The 21330-nt window shown below is 43.5% G+C and overlaps 4 protein-coding genes across 6 annotated transcripts in view; 2 read left to right on the forward strand and 2 right to left on the reverse strand.

Moving 5' to 3' along the window:
- Window positions 1-17588, forward strand: part of LOC130831693 (uncharacterized) — a 50934-nt gene extending 33346 nt beyond the window's left edge. Inside the window, exon 4 of the mRNA XM_057700043.1 lies at window positions 17198-17588. Within this exon, the coding sequence (XP_057556026.1) occupies window positions 17198-17526 (329 nt within the window). The 3' untranslated portion in view covers window positions 17527-17588. The remainder of the gene's footprint in view (window positions 1-17197) is intronic.
- LOC130831696 (uncharacterized) overlaps window positions 1-21330 on the reverse strand; it is a 116406-nt gene that overhangs the window by 28978 nt on the left and 66098 nt on the right. The window contains exon 2 of the mRNA XM_057700045.1: window positions 4746-4764. Coding sequence (XP_057556028.1) covers window positions 4746-4764 — 19 coding nt within the window. The remainder of the gene's footprint in view (window positions 1-4745; window positions 4765-21330) is intronic.
- On the forward strand, window positions 2818-10357 carry HFE (homeostatic iron regulator). Of its 3 annotated transcripts, none has more exons than XM_057700020.1 (6): window positions 2818-3009; window positions 6382-6645; window positions 6832-7131; window positions 7964-8239; window positions 8406-8519; window positions 9490-10357. In XM_057700020.1, the coding sequence occupies exons 1-6, from the start codon at window positions 2934-2936 to the stop codon at window positions 9528-9530; spliced, it is 1071 nt and encodes a 356-aa protein (XP_057556003.1). In that variant the 5' UTR covers window positions 2818-2933; the 3' UTR covers window positions 9531-10357. The 3 variants fall into 3 exon arrangements, with proteins under 3 accessions (XP_057556003.1, XP_057556002.1, XP_057556004.1); XM_057700019.1 differs by having other exon boundaries at window positions 2929-3009; window positions 3402-6645; XM_057700021.1 differs by having other exon boundaries at window positions 2929-3009; window positions 3402-6645; window positions 7964-8196.
- Window positions 19241-20235, reverse strand: H1-6 (H1.6 linker histone, cluster member). Its single transcript, XM_057700057.1, is given in 1 exon segment — window positions 19241-20235. A coding segment is annotated over 1 exon segment (630 nt). The 5' UTR covers window positions 20002-20235; the 3' UTR covers window positions 19241-19371.

Raw genomic sequence — 21330 nt, forward strand, 5'->3', positions numbered from 1 at the left:
TGGTGATAGTAATAATAATAGTAATAACAAATTTATTAAACACTGTGCTAATAAAGATAAAATGATTTAAAGGGTTTGTGACTTTGCAGTGTGTTTAAGATCAACTCAGCACCTTCACTGTAACACACCCCCCCTCAAAGAAAGCCCCTAAAAGTAGACTGCACTGAACTGTAACTTGTATAAAAGTCCAATTAAGAATTTAATAAATGGATTTGCTTTGGCCTCAACCCTTCCCTGCGGGAAGGCATTTACAATGTAGGATGTCATTGGCACCAATAGGCACTAGATAGCGCTCCAAATTAACACTGCCTTTGGTGGACCTCTGATGCTCCTTGCTCACTGGTTAAATAATCAATCATTAACTTTGGGTTGACATATCACCCAGAAGATTTCAAAACTCATTCATATATAGTCTTTTGACGGACAGAAGTGATTATTACCTGCAATTGACAGTGACAGTATTGAGAAGCTGCGAGATGGGGGTAAGGGCCCAGAGCTGTGAAGTACCAGGCTGTCTACCAGGACCTTTGGAGTCAATGCTCTTTACAAAGAGAAATAAGTTGTCAAATGGACAAGAAACCCATGGTTGATTCATTCACTTCCTCAAACAATAAGGAGGAGAAGCACAAATAACTACCTTTGTAGTACATACAGTTTAGAACAAGATGAAAAGACATGGGTAGAGAATGGACAGAAATGTTTTACATCTGTCAGTACAGAGTGTGGTAGAGATCAAAGGAGGATATGGCCAATTTTACCAAGTCATGACAGTAGAAACAGTCTTGTGGAGAAGCTACTTCAATTGTGTCTTAAATGTGAGCAGCAAATTAGGCATAAGAACCCCAAAGACCTAAAGAGACTGCATATGTTTTATCTTTTTAAATTATTGTTATTTTGATAGTGAGATAACCACAATATAGGCAATCTATAAGAAGATATTGACCTGTCACCTGGTAGGGAGCAGCATCCTCAGATAAATATTAGTATTATATTAGAATATGTAATAATAAACATACTTTAGCCTTGATTATTTGCCTGGCACTTTGTTGAGGGCTTCATTTATCAATTTTTGTATTTGTTTATTTCATTTAATTCTAATCATTTAATGAAGTAGCTGTTACTATCACCACTTTACAAACAAGAAAATTGAGACAGAGAGCTTCAGTGGCTTTGCAATATAACTTTGCCTTGCAGATTGATTATAACTCATGTGCCTTTAAAGCACACACATATACTCAGCAGAAATGAGATACGATAGGGTAGTTTATGAAAACTCGGGTTATACTAAAGTGAACAAGAGTAGACTTTGTTGTTTCTCTCATCTGTAATGAAAAAATATATATGGACAGTTTTCATTGGAACATATTAAATACTGAGGACATTTTCTCCCTTAAAGTTTCTAAGGCTGTTAGAAGAGCTGAAAGATAATAACTGACAAAAATAGTCATTGCAATGGTCTCAAATTCTTCCCGAATGAAAGAGAAACTTATATCATGGTATCTCATTAATTCTGATGGTATTCTAAACCAAAACGTACTACATCCAGTTTGTTACTAATCTGCCAGTCTGTAGTTATTACCTTCTAATGGTGTCAATATCTCTTAACAGCTGTAAGAGGTCATACACATAGAGTATCATTTGGTGATCAGAAATTATTGTCCCCGTTTCACAGATGAGCAGACTGAGGTTCAGAGAAGCTGGAGTAAGGCCATAGTATAGTTAAATCTTTCCCCTTTTGTAGCTCTTTGGATCTCTCCTCTACTTGCTAGATAGTGTGCCGCCTGATTCATGAATCACTCAATAAAGCCAACTCAATCTTTAAAATTTATTTTGCTGAATTTTGTTTTTTAACAGCAGATTAGTGACTGGGTAGGGAGAGAGGGAGGGAGGATGGTGGAATGTGGAGGTGATAACTAAAAGGTACTAAAAGGTTTCTTTGCGGAGGGGAAGAAAAATTGATTGTGGCGTGGTTGCTCACCTTTATGAATATACTAAAGCCATGGAATTCTAGACTTGAAATGGATGAATTGTATGTACATGAATTATATCTCCATAAAGCTGTTAGCAAGAAAAAAAGTGATTGTAATCAACACCCCCATGTGCTCATCGCCAATATTCAACATTTTCCCCACCCTATTTCATATCCCCTTATAAAGGCCTTAATTTTCAAGTTTGATTTTTCTCTTAGATGGCCAAAATTTGCATACATGCTTTAAAAGGTATCACCTATTCTATTTATTAAGCACTTAAAGGTTTTAGGAAAATCAGATGTTTATATGCTTTTGAAATGTCTAAGACAGTGGTTCTCAGACTTTGTTGAGTGTGTTGGGGGAGAGGGAGTGTTTAAAATCCCAGTGCTCTAGTGGCACCTCACAGCAATTAAATTAGAGTGTCTGGGGCTTATAGCAGGGCATCAATTGGTTTAATGATTCTACAGGTGATTCCAATGTGTAGTAGTTTGTGAAATGTAATTTAACTATATAAATTGTGAAAGATGTTTTGATAGATAGGATCTAATCTGTTAATCTTATGATTTGACTAATTCTGATTAAAGAATAAAATAAAATTTTTATGCAAAAATATCGATTGGAAAGTTGAACTGAAAATGTATAATTTTTGAAAATGTATAAGTGAATTTTCAAGTTATTCAATATTTAAATATTAAATATTTAGATCAGAAAACCAGAAGGACAGGTGGGTCATCGAGTGTTTCCCAAGCAGGTACTCTGGGTTGCAGGAGAGAAAGTTCAAGTGCAGGAGGCCCATTTCTTTTCACTAGTGGCCCCGGAAAAGGATCCCACTGGCCAGGAAGTTTCATCTGGGATCCCCGGAGCCTCGGCAATGGCTCCAGGGTGACTTCTTGGTCCATCCCAGTTTCCCCGCCCTACCCAAGCGGCTGAAAAGCGCCAGGACGCACGGTCCGAGCCGGGGAAATGGGCCCGCGAGCCCAGCCGGCGCTTCTCCTCCTGATCCTCCTGCGGACGGTGGCCACGCAGGGGCGACAGCCGCGTGAGTCCGGGGGCTGCGGGCCAGAGAGGGGCGCGGCGCGGCGCGGGGAAGAAAAATCGAAACTAGCTTTTCTTGGCTCTTGGGAGTTCGCGAAGCTCGGAACTACTGCTCAGCCCTGTGCGCGGTCCCCTCCCCCAACTTTCCCCGGAGGGGACGTGGGCTGCTGCTGTGCAGATGGGGTTACCGGGCCTCTCGCCCCAAGACCTTCACCCCCATCCCCCGCCCGCTCGCTGTCCCTGCTGGCAACCACTCCCTCCCTCGACCGTGACGTTTTTAGATATAAACCTTTTCTCATTGACGCCAAGCTAGAGTTAGGGGTCCTTGGGCTCGGATCTCGGTTTTCTTGTTCCTACTGTTGGTTGTGTCGTTTTACCCCCGCTTATCCTCAACAGGAAGTTCTCACCAAGCGCGACCTTGACCTGAGCGCCGCATAGCCGGGCGCCCTAAGTGCTGGGAGACTTTGGGCTGAGCGAACGCACGGCGGACCCATTCGGGTTTCCACTTCAGAACCACCCGCGCTGGGGGTGGGAGGTTCTTGAGAGAGGTCGGCCCAGGGCCATTACTGACTCTTGGTGATTGTTCTTTTGCGTGGAAGAGTAACATATCTGCTATTTTTGAACTTTCGAACTGTGTCTCACAGTTCTCCGTTTCAGCCCGGGGTTGTTGATTTGCAATGTTAGTAGTATTGTATAATTAACTGGCATTTACTAAAGGATGCCAAAGGGATGGTAATTAACATGTAAGTAATGACCTCAGTTTTAAGTCACCTTCAGATCTGTGATCGTGTTTGACTCCACTCTGCGTTTGGGAGGTTGCAGCTATTCATATGTTGATTTTCCTAGTGGTTAACGACCTTAGGCTAAATCCTTTACCCAGGTTACAAAGAATGCGGACAATCTGGTTTTCCGACGTCAAATGAAGTGCCGCTGGTTCTAATCTTAGCTGACAGCGTTTGCCCTCACAGCAGTCTGGCACAGCTCTGGAGGCTTTATACATTGTCATGTAGCCACAGAACCACACTTGGAGGGTAGGGAGTATCTGTATCCACACTTCATAGATGACAAGAATGAGGTAAGACTTGCTCATCCGTAACTTTGTTCAATGTTACTCAGGGCTATTGAGGCAGAGCCCGTGTCTCCACTTCATAGCTGCTATTCTTACAAGTCACACTGCATTAGAGGTTGAATCATATAATTTGATGAACACAAGTCTTCACTGTTCACAGGTACAGGAGGCGCGCCACCCATGTGTTCTAGACCCAGGGGAGAGCAGGGAGCCGAGTCCTCTGGTGCTTTGCATCCGAGTAGACGGGAATGACGATACACAAAAGGATAGAGAGCGTCTGGCAGTGGGTGCCCTGAAGGCGTGTGAAGCAGGCAGGTGGGGGCAGGCCACTCTCCCTGGCTGGGTTGGAACAGGGACATGAAGGAAATAAGGGTGATGCTGACTGGCAGCAGCACTTCTGGACAGGCTGGGGAGACCCGGCAAGGGTTTGCAGCCTCAGCACTACTGCCATTTTCTGTCGTGCGGACTGCCCCGTGCGTTGTCGGACGTTTCCCTGTCCTTTACTCACTGGATGTTAGTACTCTCCTCAGTTGTGACCGCTGAAAATGTCCCCAGACATTGCCAGATGTCCTCTGAAAGACAAAATGCCCTGGGTCGAAGAAAGAGCAAGAGCGCTGGTGCAGCAGGAGTGCAGGGGCCGGAAGCCCAGAATAGGTGTTGGGCTCGGCAACGCAGCCTCGGGCGAGTCTCCTGGGGCCTTGCAGGTTGCAGTGTGGATTTCAGCCCAGGAGTGACATGATTAAGCATCGCTGTTGGAAAGATTGCTCCGGCTGCTCTGTGGAAAGCAGAGCGAAGGGAGCAGTGATAAAAACAGGGCGAGCAAACAGGCAAGAAATGATGGACTGGGCCGGGTGGGAGCAGAGGTGGTGGTGAGAAATGGCTGTAATCTCGATCTGTTTTGAAGGATGTTGTTGCGGTAGCTATGAAGGATCACATAACAGAAAGAGAAAAAGTCAAAGGTGCCTCTATTATTATTTTTTATTTTTATTTTTATTTTATCAGCCTGATCAACAGGGGGGATAGGTGATGCCATTTCTGAGGTGGTGAAGCCAAAAGAAAGCAGTTTGGGGGAACTCAAGAGCCTGGTTTTGGACTTGTTCGAGAATCCAATGAGTCATCCAACTGGTGGTATCATGTAGGCAATTGGAGTTTAAGAGTCTACAGTTCAGGGCCAGAGATAAAAATCTAGAGGTCAGCATTTAGTCATCCAACAAGTATGTATTAAGCACCTACTACATGCCAGACACTAGGCATTGTGAATACATCCCTGAACTCGCTCTCTGTAGAACTGAGGGGAGGTGTAGGGAAACTCACCCGCCTAGAGGTCTGTCCTCTTGGGCTTACTGGAGTTTTCCTACATTTGCATTTGATTTGGAACTGTTTTGATGTTGAAAAGCTGCCCTGAGCTATTTATCAGCACATCTTCCAGCACCTAACAGCAGACATCTACAGGCAGACCTCAGAGATATTGTGGTTCCATTTCAGACCATCACAATAAAGAGAATGTCACAATAAAGTGACTCACATGAAGTTTTTGGTTTCTCAGTACATATTCAAGTTATATCTACTACACTCTACGCTATTAAGCGTGAAATAGCAGTCTTAAAAAACAATATACATACCTTAATTAAAAAATACTTTATTGCTAAAAACGTTAACCATGATCTGAGCCTTCACAGAGTCAAAATCGTTTCATATTAGTAACATCAAATCACAGATCACCATAACAAATATAAGAATAATGAAAAAGTTGGAAATCTTTTGAGAATTACCAAAATGTGACACGGACATGAAGTGAGAAAAGGCTGTTGGAAAAGTACTGATAGACTTGTTTGTTACACGGTTGCCACAAACCCTCAATTTGTAAAAAACACAGCTGCGAAGTGCAATAAAGCGAGGTCTGCCTGTGTACAGGAAAAGGTTTAGAGATGGCAGTAGTGGAAAAAAACCAACAATAACTCCTTGGAATTGGGTCTCATTGGCTCTGAGCACCAACTCCTGAGCTCAACTGCCCTAGCTAGATGCATCTTAGGATATTCTAGAGTCTGTTGGCTCCAGGGGGAGGCTGCTGTAATCCTGAGTACTGGGGCAGAGGCTGGGGGCTGCAAGGGGGTGGCAGCCACACATGACAGAGGGAGGGGCACAAGGGGAGAGCAGACGGGAGGGTCATGGGGAGGGAGGGAGGGCAGGCACCGCAGGTCATTTTCACAGGGTGGGACCAGACACAGCTGGTTCGAGTTGATTCGGAAGGTCTGCCTCCCAGTCCCCAAGGTGGCCCACAGAGAAGGCCTGTTGCCCTCTCCCCAGGGTCACACTCCCTGCGCTTCCTCTTCATGGGCGCCTCTGAGCCAGACCTTGGGCTGCCCCTGTTTGAGGCCTTGGGCTACGTGGATGACCAGCTGTTCGTGTCCTACGATCACGAGAGTCGCCGTGCAGAGTTGCGTGCCCCGTGGCTCTCCGGTAGGGCCACCAGCCAGCTGTGGCTGCAGCTGAGCCAGAGCCTGAAAGGCTGGGATCACATGTTTATCGTGGACTTCTGGACCATCATGGACAACCTCAACCAGAGCAAGGGTACGTGGAGAGCAGGGCCTCGCCGTCTGGGGTGAGTGGAGTGTGTCCCTGCCTCAGGGATGCATCTTGAGGGAGGGAACCAGCTATTTGAGATCTTGAGGGGCAGGGAAGTGGGCAGGAGTTTGCTTCCTGAGGTCACTGGGTCCCTGTAATATCGGAAACAGGGACCTGCTCCTTTGGTTTCAGTAACGAAGCTGGGAGTGTTGCCAGAGTCCCACACTCTGCAGGTGATCCTGGGCTGTGAGGTGCAAGAGGACAACAGCACCAGAGGGTTCTGGAAGTATGGGTACGATGGGCAGGACCATCTTGAATTCTGCCCTGAGACCCTGGATTGGAGAGCGGCAGAGCCCATGGCCTGGGCCACAAAGCTGGAGTGGGAAGTGACCAGGATTCGCGCCAAGCAGAACAGGGCCTACCTCGAACGGGATTGCCCCAAGCAGCTGCGGCGCTTGCTGGAGCTGGGGAGAGGGGCTCTGGACCAGCAAGGTACGGCAGGAGCACCCTCTGCCTCTCTTGTGATGGAGTAGAAGGGAACACAGGGCACGGGATCCCCGACTGGGGTTTCAGAGATGGCGGAGGTTTTGTGACTGTCTGGGAAGGTGCTGAGGTCTGAGTTTTCCACCCTGAGTTCTCCAGCTCTGAGGTCCACCTTACAATTGAGATGTATCATCCAGCTACGAATTATGGTTTTAATTTTTTTCCATGCACGTAGCTAAAGAAGAAGTAACTGTGATTTTTCTCTTGATTTAACCAAGAACCCTATGTATATTTATAACTTTTAGGAATTCAGAGATGCCGAGTATTACATCAATACCAAAGCAAGAAATTACCAAGTGAGCCAACTGGTCAGAATAGCAGAATCTTAGGGGGTAAAGGTTACTTTCACAGAATATGGTAGTCATCACGAAGGCTGGAGATCTTACAAGGCCCCTTCTTGCAAGAATACTTATTGGGTTGGACCAGGTGAAATTACCGCTAGTACATATTCAATCACTTTTGATCCTCATAGGGACAATTTCATCTGTTTCAATTTAATATATTAACAAAGAACATAAGACATGGGCAACAGGTATGCGAATTTACATGTGGGACCAGAGAACAGGCTGATATGAGTGTGACTGTTCTCCATGTGACACCACATCGGAACCCAGTCTTGGAATGTTTTAGGACACAAAATGGTGTGTCTCTCCTACAACTTGCTCTGTCTGCACAGGGAAACTCCTTTCTCCAACCCACAGAGAAAGGGAAGTGAAAGTTCTGGTCTTTCTGGAGTGGGTAGAAAGATCCCCTCTCCAGATCCTCCCTCCTTCCTGTCCAGTGCCTCCTTTGGTGAAGGTGACTCATCACGTGGCCTCTGCAGTGACCACTCTACGGTGTCAGGCTCTGAATTTCTACCCCCAGGACATCACCATGAGGTGGTTGAAGGACAAGCAGCCACTGGAGGCCAAGGACGTTGAGCCTGAGGACGTGCTGCCCAACGGGGACGGGACCTACCAGGGCTGGGTGGCTTTGGCCGTGCTCCCTGGGGAAGAGCAGAGATACAGCTGCCAGGTGGAGCACCCAGGCCTGGACCAGCCCCTCACTGTCACCTGGGGTATGGATGAGAGCCAGGGGATGAGAAAACCTGGTGTGGGTGGAGAGCCAGGGGATGAGAAAACCTGGTGTGGGCGGGATGGGAGTGGTCCACAGGGCAGTGAGGGGAGGGTTGGCTCTGGGCTGGGATGGTGATCCTGGGCTTTCACTTGCTTTTGCTGTTTTAGAGCCCTCGCTGTCTGGCACCCTGGTCACTGGAATCATCAGTGGAATTGTTGTCTGTGTCATCATCTTCCTTATTGGAATTTTGTTCAGAATCTTAAGGAGAAGGCAGGCTTTGGGTGAGTAGGAAGAAGGAGGAAACGTCTTAGTACCTCTGCCCCCAGGACACACTAATTGTGCTGCAGGAAGTAGGGCAGGCGAGGGCAAAGGGGATTTGGCATCCATGAGAAGTCTTCTCTTCTCTTTTTCTCTGGGAGCCCTGGCACCTCCCTGAGAGCGGGAATTCATGATTTCCCACAGAAATGAAAGCTCCTAAGTCAACAGACATCTTTTGAGTGCCTATTATCTTGCAAGGTGCTGTTTAAGGTAGTACAAGTGCTTTGAAGTTAAGTCACCATGGCTGTTCTCAGAACCCAGGTCTAGTAGGGAATGAAATCCATGACACAGCTAAATGCAGTTCAAGACCCCCTGAAGGTCTTAAGGTAAATATGAAGCAAATGCTTTGGGGTGTCAAGGGAAGGGATGACCCCATTCATCTGGGGATCAAGAAAGGCTTCTGGATCTTGAAGAAGTAGGATTTCTTTAGGAGAGGTTGAGGATGAGGGGAGGTCTGTGTAGATGAAGCCACATGCAAGTGAGAGATTGTGAGGTGTGCTGGGAGGTGAGAAATTATTATCAATTTGACTCTTGACTTTATGTACTTTTCAGTCTGCATTTCTACTCCCTGAGCATCTGTGGTACAGGGGAAAGAGGGGCAGGCAGAAGCCAGTTCCCGCAGAGCCCTGGGGGCCTTTGGGGTGTTATATTATGAGCACTGTAGGGGGGCCGTTAGTGCAGGGGCTTAGATAAGCAAGGAGGGACCCAATCTCAGAGGTGTGGAGAGTGAGTTGATAGGAGGTTAGATGGGAAGCAAGGAGACCAATTAGGAAGCTATTCAGCAATTGCAGATGAGAGATAGTAGTGCCTGAAATCCAGGAGTTCCTTGGGAAGGGGGTGGTCAGAGTTGACCTGAGTGGATAAAGGGGGTTGGGGGAGGAGGCAAGAGGATCCTAGGCCTACAATGCCTCTTTCCTGCATCTCTCTTTACAGGGGGAGCCGCGGGGGACTATGTCTTAGCCGAATGTGAATGAAGTGCAGCCTGCAGACCCCTGCAGGGAGGAGACAGAACTCCAGACTCAAAGAGAGGGTGCGCTTGTGGTGTTCTTCATGTTTCAGGACAGCTGGACCTAAGAAATAGGAACTGTTTCAGGAACTCTCTGCTCTTAGCCTTTCCTGTTCACTCTCAGAAACTTCCGCCTCTAGGTTTCTGAATTCCTGCTTGTTAAAGGGCCTCAGCTGTGACCTCTCCCTGAGAACCGCTGGCTCTCCTGAATCCCAAGGCACGTATAGAACCTGCCTTCATTTCCTGCATCACCTCAGACTCCATATGTCATCTCATCTCCTAACTGTGGAATGAGGCTCCTTAAATTTGGGGGGACTTTTGATTCCTTTAAACATCTGAGAATAGCTTTGAAACATACACTCTAGTACCCTTACCAGAACTTGGCACACACATCCAGGCATTTCCTGGACCCACACAAGTCTCCTTTTAACCCTCTCTCTGTTATACAAGAACTCATCTGTCACCAAGCCTTGTGGTCTGTTCCATCAGAGGGAGATCTGGGCCATTGTACAGTCGTGCACTGCACAACCCGAGGAGGCATCTTTCCCAGAAGAGGCATCATGGATCTTTGTGTGTTTTATGATAGTCCTCCTGAAAATGGCTGGGAAGTGTCTTGAGGAGGGAATGTCTTTTTCTAATTGGCACAAAGGTGCCATGTAGATTTCCTTAGAGTACTGATACCTGCGCTTACATTGCCTCTCCTGTATGCCAGACTTGAAGCAGTACAGCATTTGATCTCTGCTCACACCCTCTCCTTGTTCTGATAATGAAAATGATAATTAAGATGTTGATGACAGCGATAAGGTGGTTGACACTTATTTAAAAAGCTCTTCCTTGGTGCCAGACTTAGTTCTGAGCGGCTACTTACATGCGTTATCTCAATAGTGTTTTGATGTAAGTACTATATCCATTTTTTTTTTTTTTTAAGATAAAGAAAGTGAAGCACAGTATAGAGTGTCTCACAGTTTGCCAGGGATAGGGACAGGTTTCAAACTCAGTCAGTCTGGCTCTTTGATCCAGCTCTTTGGCTCTGCATTCAGATGGTTAGATGTCGGGAGTAAACGGGGAAGGAAGGAAGGAAGTGGCTGTGGGGATGGCTCTTCTCTTGTCTCTTTGTATTCTCAGTGAGTTCAACCCAAATGAAGGGAAAACAGCAGAAAACAATATCACCCATGTTTCAAAGTCCCTGAGGGAAGAAGCCTGGAATGTGACCCTTAACTCCTCTGTTGCTTCCACTGGCCAACTCTCTCTGGCATCACTCCTGGGACTGTGAATGGGGCGTCAGTCACTGTGTTGGACCTCACAGCGTCCTGCTCCATTTAGGGCCACTAGGGTGGAACCATTTCCCTCCATAAACTGGAGTAACCTCTCTCATATTAAAGATGGAAAAATAGAAGCCAGCAAGTGGCCTGAAGGGTACCCTAGCATCTTCCTGAGGTCCTTGGGAGTCTGGTTCTCATCCCCAGCTGTGCACATTCAAAAAAATTAATCTAGCCAGGCCACTCAGGAATTAGTAGGTTCTGGGAAAGTAATTTGTCTGATCATGTTCGAAAGGGTATTACTCTGTACACCCAGATAAGTTGTGTTTACTTAGTGCTGCTACGTACATTTGGCGGCATAACTGCACACAAGGCTTTCCGTCTTGCAGGGCAGATGCCTCAGACCAAATACAGCACAAAAGTTTCGTGGATGTTGAACTTGGGCAAAGAGATCTCAACTATTTTTTAAAACTTTTCTCTTTTTCTGGTTATGAAAGTTAAGTGGATAAAAGTACATATGATTTGTGCTGCTTACTACAGAAAAGTTGAAAATGAATTAAAGTGAAACTATCATTCCATTAGCCAGTAATAAACTCTATTAACAATTTGTGTATTTCCTCTCAGTATTATTGCTATCTTAAAACATATAAAATTAGCAAATACCTATATTTTAATAAATGCATAATTCATTGTGTTGTGTACTGCATTTTTTTCCCGATGTATATGTCCATCTTATGTATGTACTTGACTTCATTATTTTTTGGGGGGACATATATAGAAGCAGTGTATACTGCTTCTAATTTTTTAATGTTTTGTTTTATGGAATATTTTCATTAAACCATAGTAGCTGAATTAATTGTTTTCCTTCACTCTAGAGACATTATCATCTAAGTTGTAACACATTGGTCATTTTACCTCCAAACCATGGTAGAAGCACACTGACAAATTCTTTCTCCTTAAACATCATCGTATACTCAAAGCAGATTGCCAAAAAGCTTCCTTGCTCATACTGAGCTTCCTACTTCAGTAAGGATATGCTACAATTAATTAGGCAACAGTTTGTTTTATATTGGTTTTGTTTCACATTGGCTGAAATTTCAAGAAACATTCTACTTTTCGCTGTAACATATTTATTAACCATCGACAACTGTGGCCTGTTAATTTTTTTTTTTTTAATAACCATAGTTATAAATCTCTATTTTCTTTCAGTGTTTCTTAGCTTCATTTTTCTGGCCTTGTTCATCAATTCTTAAGGTCAACTACATTTGAAAAGTCAGATACCTACACAAAATTCTGTATCTTATTTTGCCTCTGGCAAAACCCACTCACGCATGGTAGTAAGGAGAAGGGTGCCATCTCGTGGCCAAGGCTAAAAATGTCACAGTGGTCTTGCGACTACTGGGGGGTGGGGGGACGGGGTCCTCAGGGGAAAGGAATAAACAAAGGTTGGGGCTCTGGGGATCACTTTTGGAGAAAAGCCCCTGAAAATTTGAGAGAGCAAAGATGAAACTATTCACCAGCTATTTGAATCGCTGGAATCACAGGGCACTGTTGAGCTGCCTGAACTGGGAACAGAACAGAAGGAAAACAAACCAACCTGGTGATCTTTGAGGCAACCTACCTGCCAGCAGTTAGTTAAGGCCTGCTGGGAGGTACAGGCAAAACTTCATCTTATGTTATAGTAATATAGTCTTAGAGTGCTGTGTACTTAATACATTTTTCATGTACCCACACACACAATTAAAAGACCTTTAAAATGCTGCAAGGTTCTTATAAGTTACACACTCGAATAGTAACTAGAATTTTAAAATGCATGACTTTAACCACAGAAGATTTTTGCATGCGTGGACAGATATTTTTAAGTTTGATTTCTTTCTGTGGACTTCGGGTCATCATTTTTTCTTCTCCCTTTTTGAAATCAGTAATTAACGTAGAATATTAATACAATATTAAATTACTTCATGTGACAATTTGATTAAAAAGCTTGGGGTGACTTGACATCCTGCATGCATTTATTACTTGGCCTGGCATGCCTTCTGGAAGCTCACGTATTCTGTTTCTGAGTAATTCTCTAAGATGTTTACTAATGTGTCTGAGAGATACATATGGTGTATTTTAAGCAGATGCTCCTATAGCTTCTATTTCTTGGCTGAATGAATTTTCATTCTCAGTAAAGCCTTCTTTGGCATGAATGTTTTGTAAAACTAAAATTTTTTTTCAGCTTATAATTATTGAGTACTTACTACATGCCAGGCCCTGTTCTAAATATTAATTTAATTCTTCTGAAGAATCCTGTGAGGCAGAAACTATTGTTATTCTGCTACCCTTATTTTGCTGTATGAAAACCAAGGCACAGAGAGTTTAGTTAACTTGCTGAAGGTTACACAGCTGGAAAATGATTGTTTTGATTGTTTTCCCAGCTATTCTGGCTCAAATTCATAACCACTACACAATACCTCTCTCTGAGTCAAGAAAACACCTGGTTTGGCACCGTTGCATCTTTTTAGGATACTCCTTTAAGTATCCATTCTGCTGCCTAGTGGCAGAATATTTCCTGATATTTACTGAGTGAGGAGAGAACATGTTTTAACATTTCAGAATATATTTTATAATTTTTTCATGAATATTTGAAATATTTGGGATGTTTTTTCTTTTCACACACAAAATTCTAACTCAAATTCACATTTTATTTATTCTATTTATCATTCAGGGAGGCATTATGGGATGGGGAGCATTGAAGCAACTGTGAATCATTTTTTCACCAGATTTGGGTAGAAAGTGTTGTTATTTTACAAAAAAATTAAATTCTGACTTTTGACCCAATGATTCTAAAATAGAATTTTAGAGTCTTCAGTGCATTTGGGGAGAGGAGGGTGAGGATAATACCAATATTTGTATAAACTTCAGTGAATGTCTTGTCAGTTAACCTTACTCTATGAGCTGATGAAATATCTTGGATTTTATTCTGTAAACAGAGTGACCACAATGGCATTTTCATAAAGCAGTCAGCAAGCAACTCAGATACTGCCAAAGGAGCTTCACTATGTATGCAAGAAAGCATCTGTTTTAAACATGGATGTAACAGTTAACGGTCTTTCCTTTGTGTACTTTTGGGTTCACAGTTTTCACCATTAAAATAAATGCAAAATCCTTTCTTCGGGCTTTGTGTATGTGATTAAAAGAAAGCATTCAATATGGACTTCCCTGCTGGCGCAGTGGTTAAGAATCCACTGCCAATGCAGGGGACATGGGTTCGAGCCCTGGTCCAGGACGATCCTACATGCCATGGAGCAACTAAGCCCATGTGCCACAACTACTGAGTCTGTGCTCTAGAGCCTATGACCCACAACTACTGAGCCCGAGTGCTGCAACTACTGAAGCCCACATGCCTAGAACCTGTGCTCCCAACCAAGAGAAGCCAAAATAATGAGAAGTCTGTGCACCAAAACAAAGAGTAGACCCCCACTTGCCACAACTAGAGAAAGCCCGTGTGCAGCAACAAAGACCCAACACAGCCAGAAAATAAATAAATTTATTAAAAAAAAAAAAAAGGAAAGCATGCAATGGAATTTTGAAAGTCAAATTTAACTACAAACATGTTTTTAAAAATTTTGAAATAAATGTTTAAGAAAGCATAATGTTAGAAATTCTCTTGTCCAAATAACATTTTCTTTTATTAGGTCAAAACGTATTAAGAATATTTAGAGGAGAAAACCCACACAAGGACCTCAGGCACAGAAAATGCAAGTGCTAAAAGCTTTTAGTAAAAGAGTTTGAACTAAAAAGCAGGGAGTTCCCTGGTGGTCTAGTGGTTAGGATTTGGCACTTTCATTGCCATAGCCTAGGTTCATTCCCTGGATGGGGAACTGAGATCTCATAAACCATGTGGCGCAGCTGAAATAAAAAGATAAATAAAATAAGGAGAAAAAGCAGGAACATTTTCCTAGAAGGGTAAGGAGAGGAAGTGAGGAATATAGGGAGAGACACAGTATATGTGTATTATGGAACCAAAAACATGCCAATGGAAATGACAGTTTAATTCAGGAAAAATGAATAAGAAAATATATCACACCAAAGTAAAGATTAGGTGGCTGAGAAAGAGAAATGCACTGAAGACTTAGATAGGAAGGAGATAAATCAGCCATCAGCTAGAGGAGCTGTCTGCCCCAGTCCAGGAGTGGTGTCCCCAAATGCCTGGAGCTAACTACCGTCATGTTATAAATCCCTGGCAGGCAAAGTGGGGTGAGATTGTACTTATGCATTTCTGCAACTATACTATTGCTCAATAGTATTCCTACCCTGGGATTTCTTTTTTACTAAAGTACTATTATACCCTGAAAAGTGTTGGTATATGCTGGTATTTCTCAACCCTGGCCAAGTATCAGAATTGTCTGTTGAACATATGTGTTCCATAGAAATATATATGTATATATCCTCAACTCTGATATTCTGATTGAGTTAGTTTCTGGGGGGTGGTTCTGGGCATTTTGTATTTTTAGAAGACAGCACAGTTTTATCTGTGTGAATATTTCATGTGTCCATTTAGCCACAACTTGTTTGCAGGGTATTTATTTGAAGGGCCTTGCTCACATGAATGGGGTTCTGTGAAGCCAAGTTCACTCTGATGATGGGAGTTCCAGAGTGACCCACCCTCTCCCAAGCCACAGGACCAAATAATTCCTGAACTTCTCCTAGGGTGGAAGGATCCACTTTTTAATATAAATCTATATGTACATACCTTTTAAATATTTGTTTTGACATTCATGATTTTTCGGTTAATGTCATTGAGAAAAAATTAGAAAAAAAGAAATCAGAATGGAATAAGTAAAAAGGAACCATGTTGTACACATTATTTTAATTTACTCGTATTTTCATGAATTAAACACCATGTTGAGATTTCATGTTTACCTATGAACTCTGACCTTGCACTTTTCCTCTGTAATGTTTGACATTTATTCCTAGCTAAGTCTCCTCTTATAAAGTGCATGTTTGTGGTGGGAAAGGGTAGTGAAAGTCTGGAGCCTAAAAACTCTCACTTTGGGGCAGAAGAATGTGACCATTGAATTACTTCAGAAGTGATGCCAATCATATGCCACCCAGAGCTTTCCTGCCCTCTCCTGGGTCTTTTCTCTCCATCTTTGGGTCTCTTCTCCCTGTTTACCTAAGTCTGAGGTTATAATATGAGGTCTCTCTCAGGCCATAATCTCATTGTCTCCCCAACAGACATTTATTTATCAACCAGGATTTGGTGGGGGGGGAAGAAGGTGTGTCTTTTTTTTTTTTTTTTCCAGTTTAACTAGAGTGATTCTCACTGTGGAAATTTTCAAAAGCTGCAACAGGAAGCTAAAGAGAAACTTTCTTTCTTTTTTTTTTTTTTTAAAGAGAAACTTTCTGATTTGAGAAATCCTTGCCTTCAAACCATGTTCAGATCCAAATCTGTTCCATTTGGCTTTTTTTTTTTTTTTTTAAAGAAAACAAAACCGGGATTAGCCTGTTCAAAACACCCATAATCTCATCAAAGGCCTCCCAGGGGAGGACCCTGTAGGCTTTGTAATGACCTTAATCAAGTATTAGCCCTACCCTACTATTAATCCCCGAGTCTACAAAACGTATGTTCTTGTCTCTAAAGCTGGAGAAGGTTGAGAAAGGATTAATGAAAGAGGAAAAGGAGCTTTTAGGAGTTGCAGGTCAATCAGGCGCAGAAAGCCAGGAAGAGGGTCCCGAGGCAACTGATTACCCAAGCGTAAATTTAAGTTCCTTTTCTCACATGCATTTGCAGAAAAAGGAGTCACCCAGTACATATTTGCATGAAGAGAAGAAAAAGAAGTTTTAATTTGCAATCGTTTGTCTACCTTTTTGTCTTTCTAAACACAGGACTTTTAGGACGAGAGCCTCTTCAAAGCCAGGCTTATACTTTGTGCCATCAAAATACGTCCTTTAAAATGGAAACATTAAAAGGACTGAAAGGGAAAGTCCCTTCACCCAAAACTCTATCTTCCTTTATACATTATTTTTACATCCCCCAAGAAGCCATTATCTAACTTATTAGTTACCAAGTTACCAAAAGGAAATGTAGAGTGGAGCTCCTTGCTTCCGTGTCCTTGAGCTGATTATTCTCATCAACTTCCAGTACTCACAGGAAAAAAAAAGTGCAAGACAAAAGAAACTAAAGCTTTTCGGTTGATTGAAAGCCACCTCCCCTTCCAGCCTGCCCAACGAAGAGCGAGGTTTCCCGACCAATCAAAACATTAAAATTTTAATCATTCCCTCCTCGCCCCACCCCTTGATGACCTAATTTGGAAAAATCCACCAGGGCTGCGGTTTTCACTCAGGTCCGCAAAAATGCTATTTAAAGCGCAGGGCCAAGCTTGAGAAGTTATTGCAAGAGCAACCATGTCTGGTCGTGGCAAGGGTGGTAAAGGCCTTGGTAAGGGAGGCGCTAAACGTCACCGCAAAGTTCTACGGGATAACATCCAAGGTATTACCAAGCCTGCTATTCGTCGCCTGGCCCGCCGTGGTGGGGTTAAACGCATCTCTGGGCTTATCTATGAAGAGACCCGAGGGGTGCTCAAGGTGTTCCTGGAAAATGTGATCCGGGACGCAGTTACCTACACTGAGCACGCCAAGCGCAAGACTGTCACTGCCATGGACGTGGTCTACGCGCTCAAACGCCAGGGCCGCACTCTCTACGGCTTCGGTGGTTGAGCTCGGGATGTGCCGGCACAGACTTTAATCTTCCTAAAAAAAATAAAGGCCCTTTTCAGGGCCGCCCACAAACTCACTATAAGGGCTGTTTGACGTTGCGGGAATGTTTGAGTAGGAATGCAGAGTGTTAGTATTTCACAAGTGGAGTATAGCCGGAAGCTGCATTAGCATAGCTGTTACATAACAATACTCAGCGCGCTGCACCTAACTAGGAAAATTTAGGTCTGTTTTTGAAGAAAGCTTTCAAAAGCTAAACGGGAAGTGGTATCGGAAAGAAGGTTGGCTCCTTGAGAAATTGCATATTTTGTACATTAGGAAGTGTTCCGAAAACGATCCTTAACTGGATGGTTGGAGGCCACCGTGGCACAAAGGTATACGCTGTCACCCGCACAGCACACGGCTATGTAAATGAAGCATCTTGGGAGACAAGCTTTCATTGGCTGGTTCTCAGTGTGGCGAACAAACCTCAGTTACATTGTGGAGGGTGGTGTTACAAGGCTGTCTTCCTATTGGCGAAAGCAAGGGGCTTCATAGCGGTACCCGGAACTTAAGGGAAAACTTTGATTGCTTAACTTTGCTTTTAATCCTCTGCATGCCAGGCACTAAAGGGCGCGAAGAGCAAAGGCGGAGTGGCTGAACCAGTTCTACACAGGTTCGAGTGCTGGGAGGTCTGGGAGGTCGGCTGCTCTCTGGGCGGGTGAAGCCGGTTCCCCCTTTCCATCTGCGATGATTGTCTTGGGTCAGTCCACTGCTGGGCACAGAGACCTTGTCCAGCAAGTAAAAAATTTTCATACCCTATCCTAACTCCAACCTCAAAAGGAAACAATGGCCACCCTATCCAAGCAAAGCAGGGCTGTGGCTGATTCTATACAAATTGAAACCATTGTATTCAGTCATTTTCCATATAGGATAAATTTTTTTTCCCCTGTGACCCGATTATACAAATGAATTGAGACAGGATATAGAATATGTTTGTAGTGTGAGACTGCACTAATTATGTAGTTTTGCATTGCGCTTCCTTTGAAGTCACTCCAAATACCAAGGCCCAAAATAAGATTAACAGCATAAATTTATTATTCACGAGGATCTTTAAATAATGCTAAATTACAAACTAAGTGAAAACTAAATTGTTTAATGCGAAAAAGATGCTTTAACTCCGACCCTGAGCATTTCCTAAAACAAGCAGGCTTGTGATTTAAAGGTCGCACCCTAATATTTGAGCTTCCACAACATCTTCATACATGTTTTAGTCAACATTTTTCAGCCTGTGTAGTAGTCTGAACAAGCCTATCACTCTTCAGAGAACCACAATTATATGAAGACAATTATCATAACCAAATTTTAATGTAACAATATGTGGTTAATGTATGTATGCATTTGGTAACTACTTTCAAGGTAATGAAGGTGAAAGGTATTTCAGTATTCTTGCAAATATAAAACGAAAACGTGATTTATACAACTAATCCCTCATAGTGGAAAGACATCTGATTAGTGAAAACTCACTTAACCTAAATTGAGAGACCTTGGTTTTAAAGACTTGAAACCCAGTATTTCTCTAGCAACATTTAGGAACTTACAAGAAATGTACCCTATTTAAGATTGACAACCTAACTTTCTGAAACTGGTCAATCAGTATAAGATACCTGAAGAGCTTCGGAGACTGTACTGTATGTCTGATGAACACACGTTTCACCACATCACAAACTCGCTTGGCAAGCGATGTAAAAGTAGACCAGCACTCTTTGAAGCCTTACTGAAAACTCAGCGTCACTCTCTCTTAGAAACCATTTGGGTGGCTCTTAAAAGAGCCTTTGGATTCTATGAAAACTGGCTGTTCCAGAACCTTTACTTCTTGGCGGTTGCTCTCCCAGGATTAGCTTTCTGCTGGGTCAATTTAGGATTCCCAGCCTTGGGCTTCCCTGCTCCGGCCTCCGTCGGGCTTTTCTGTTGCTGTTTGCTCTTGGCATCTTTAGCCTTTCTGCCGCGACCAGCTTTCTGAGCTGCTACTGCAGCCTTCGGTGTCTTAACTCTTCTGTTAGGCTTAACATTCTTTGGAGATTTTGAGTCTCTGCCTAAGACCAGCTTCTTGGTCTTCGTAGAAGCAGGCTTCTTGACCTTTCCCTTGGTGGGCTCAGGAACAGCAGCCTTCTTGCTGAGCTTGAAAGAGCCCGAAGCACCAGTACCCCTGGTCTGCACCAGGATTCCCTTGCTAACCAGGCTCTTGAGGCCCAACTTGATGCGGCTATTGTTCTTCTCCACATCGTAACCTGCGGCTGCTAGCGATTTTTTTAGCGCAGCCAAGGACATGCCACCTCTTTCCTGGGAGACTAAAAGAGCCTCGGTAATCAACTTGGACACCGAGGCGCTTGGGGTTTTCCGACTTATACCCGTCAAGCCAACCGGCTTCTCGGGAAGAGGTTTCTCCATGGAAACTAGAACTGAGTCCGCTCAAGCCGCAGGTGCCGTTTCAAGCATAATCAGTGCAAATAAATAGATGGTATCACCTTCCAAACAACGTAAAGTGCTAAGGGGCCTCAGGGCTTTATATAGGGCAGGGCTCGCTGTGATTGGTGCATTGCTCAGGCACCGCCCCCGCACTTTGTGGGAGGAGCATTTGTGTTTGTTTCAGTCCCAAAAATTGAATGCCTCAAAGACCCTCTGCACGGAATCGCCCAGGCTCCACTGCCGAATAGTCCATAGAGACACAGATTTCAGATGCCTTTTCGCCTTTTAATAAAAAATGACCCTGCATGCCAAAACTATTCAATAAAGTCCCCAATTTTCAACAAAATTCAAAGGGAAGAACAAAACTTCCTCTTTTCCTTGTAAATATAAAAGTAGTTTTTAACGAAAGACTTATCTCATCTCTTCTGAGTGGTCTTCCAAATGGTTGGCTTTCAGTTGGTGGATAAAATAAATTATTCATGCCATGATTTTTATTGAAAATTATTTATGTATATGAGGGAAGTAACACAGATATCTCAGATGTCTCACTGCAGAGTTGGAAGATGCTTTTAGAATTGTCAAAAAAATTTCAGGGTAGCACCTTATTTTGGCAAACACAATCTAATCAATGATGATCTACAGGCATGTGGACTGCTTGGGACTAAAACCACTTATCAGTCCGTATCGTTTGATAGCAGACCCTCAAGCATGGAGTAAGTAATGTGGATCTCACATGTGATATTTGCTTGGCCAAAATCGGGTCTCCCTTGTGGCTGGCATCCTGAACTGAGTTTTGCTTCTGGTTTTCTTAGTTCAAATCGTACCCCTATACCCACCCTGACCCTCTTCACCCTCCACCCTCAAAAAACATACGTAAGGAAACAGATATAATCCCTGCACGTAATTAACTATAAAATGTGAGGCAGGAACCCTGGTCTGAAGAGCTCAGTGGAAACCACAGACTCATCTCTAACAGGACTGGGCTGGCAGGTGTTCTGCAGAGCTCTGGGAAAAGTTATTGGAGTAATGTCTAGGATGTTTCTCTGGGCTTGTTCTAGGACTCACCTTTCTGAGAGGTATATGAGAATTTCAAGGCCCAGCCTTCCAGGAGGTTGTTGAGGCAACAGTGTAGTATGACGAGAGCCCAGGGTTCAGCAGAGGAAAATCCCATAAGGACCATCTTATAATGATCCCCAAATGCCTGTGTGAGAAATTTGGTAGCATTCCACAGGCTGGGCAGCCACTGGAGGCTTTTAAGAAGAGAGTTTGTGTATTTTCGTTTTAGTTGTCTTGTTGTATGGTTGTTGTTGTTGCCTTGATTTTCGATTTTTCACATAAACAATTATTATTGAGAAGAAC

The sequence above is a fragment of the Hippopotamus amphibius genome, chromosome 11 (assembly GCF_030028045.1).
Source record: "Hippopotamus amphibius kiboko isolate mHipAmp2 chromosome 11, mHipAmp2.hap2, whole genome shotgun sequence".
In the NCBI taxonomy this organism is placed as follows: Eukaryota; Metazoa; Chordata; class Mammalia; order Artiodactyla; family Hippopotamidae; genus Hippopotamus; species Hippopotamus amphibius.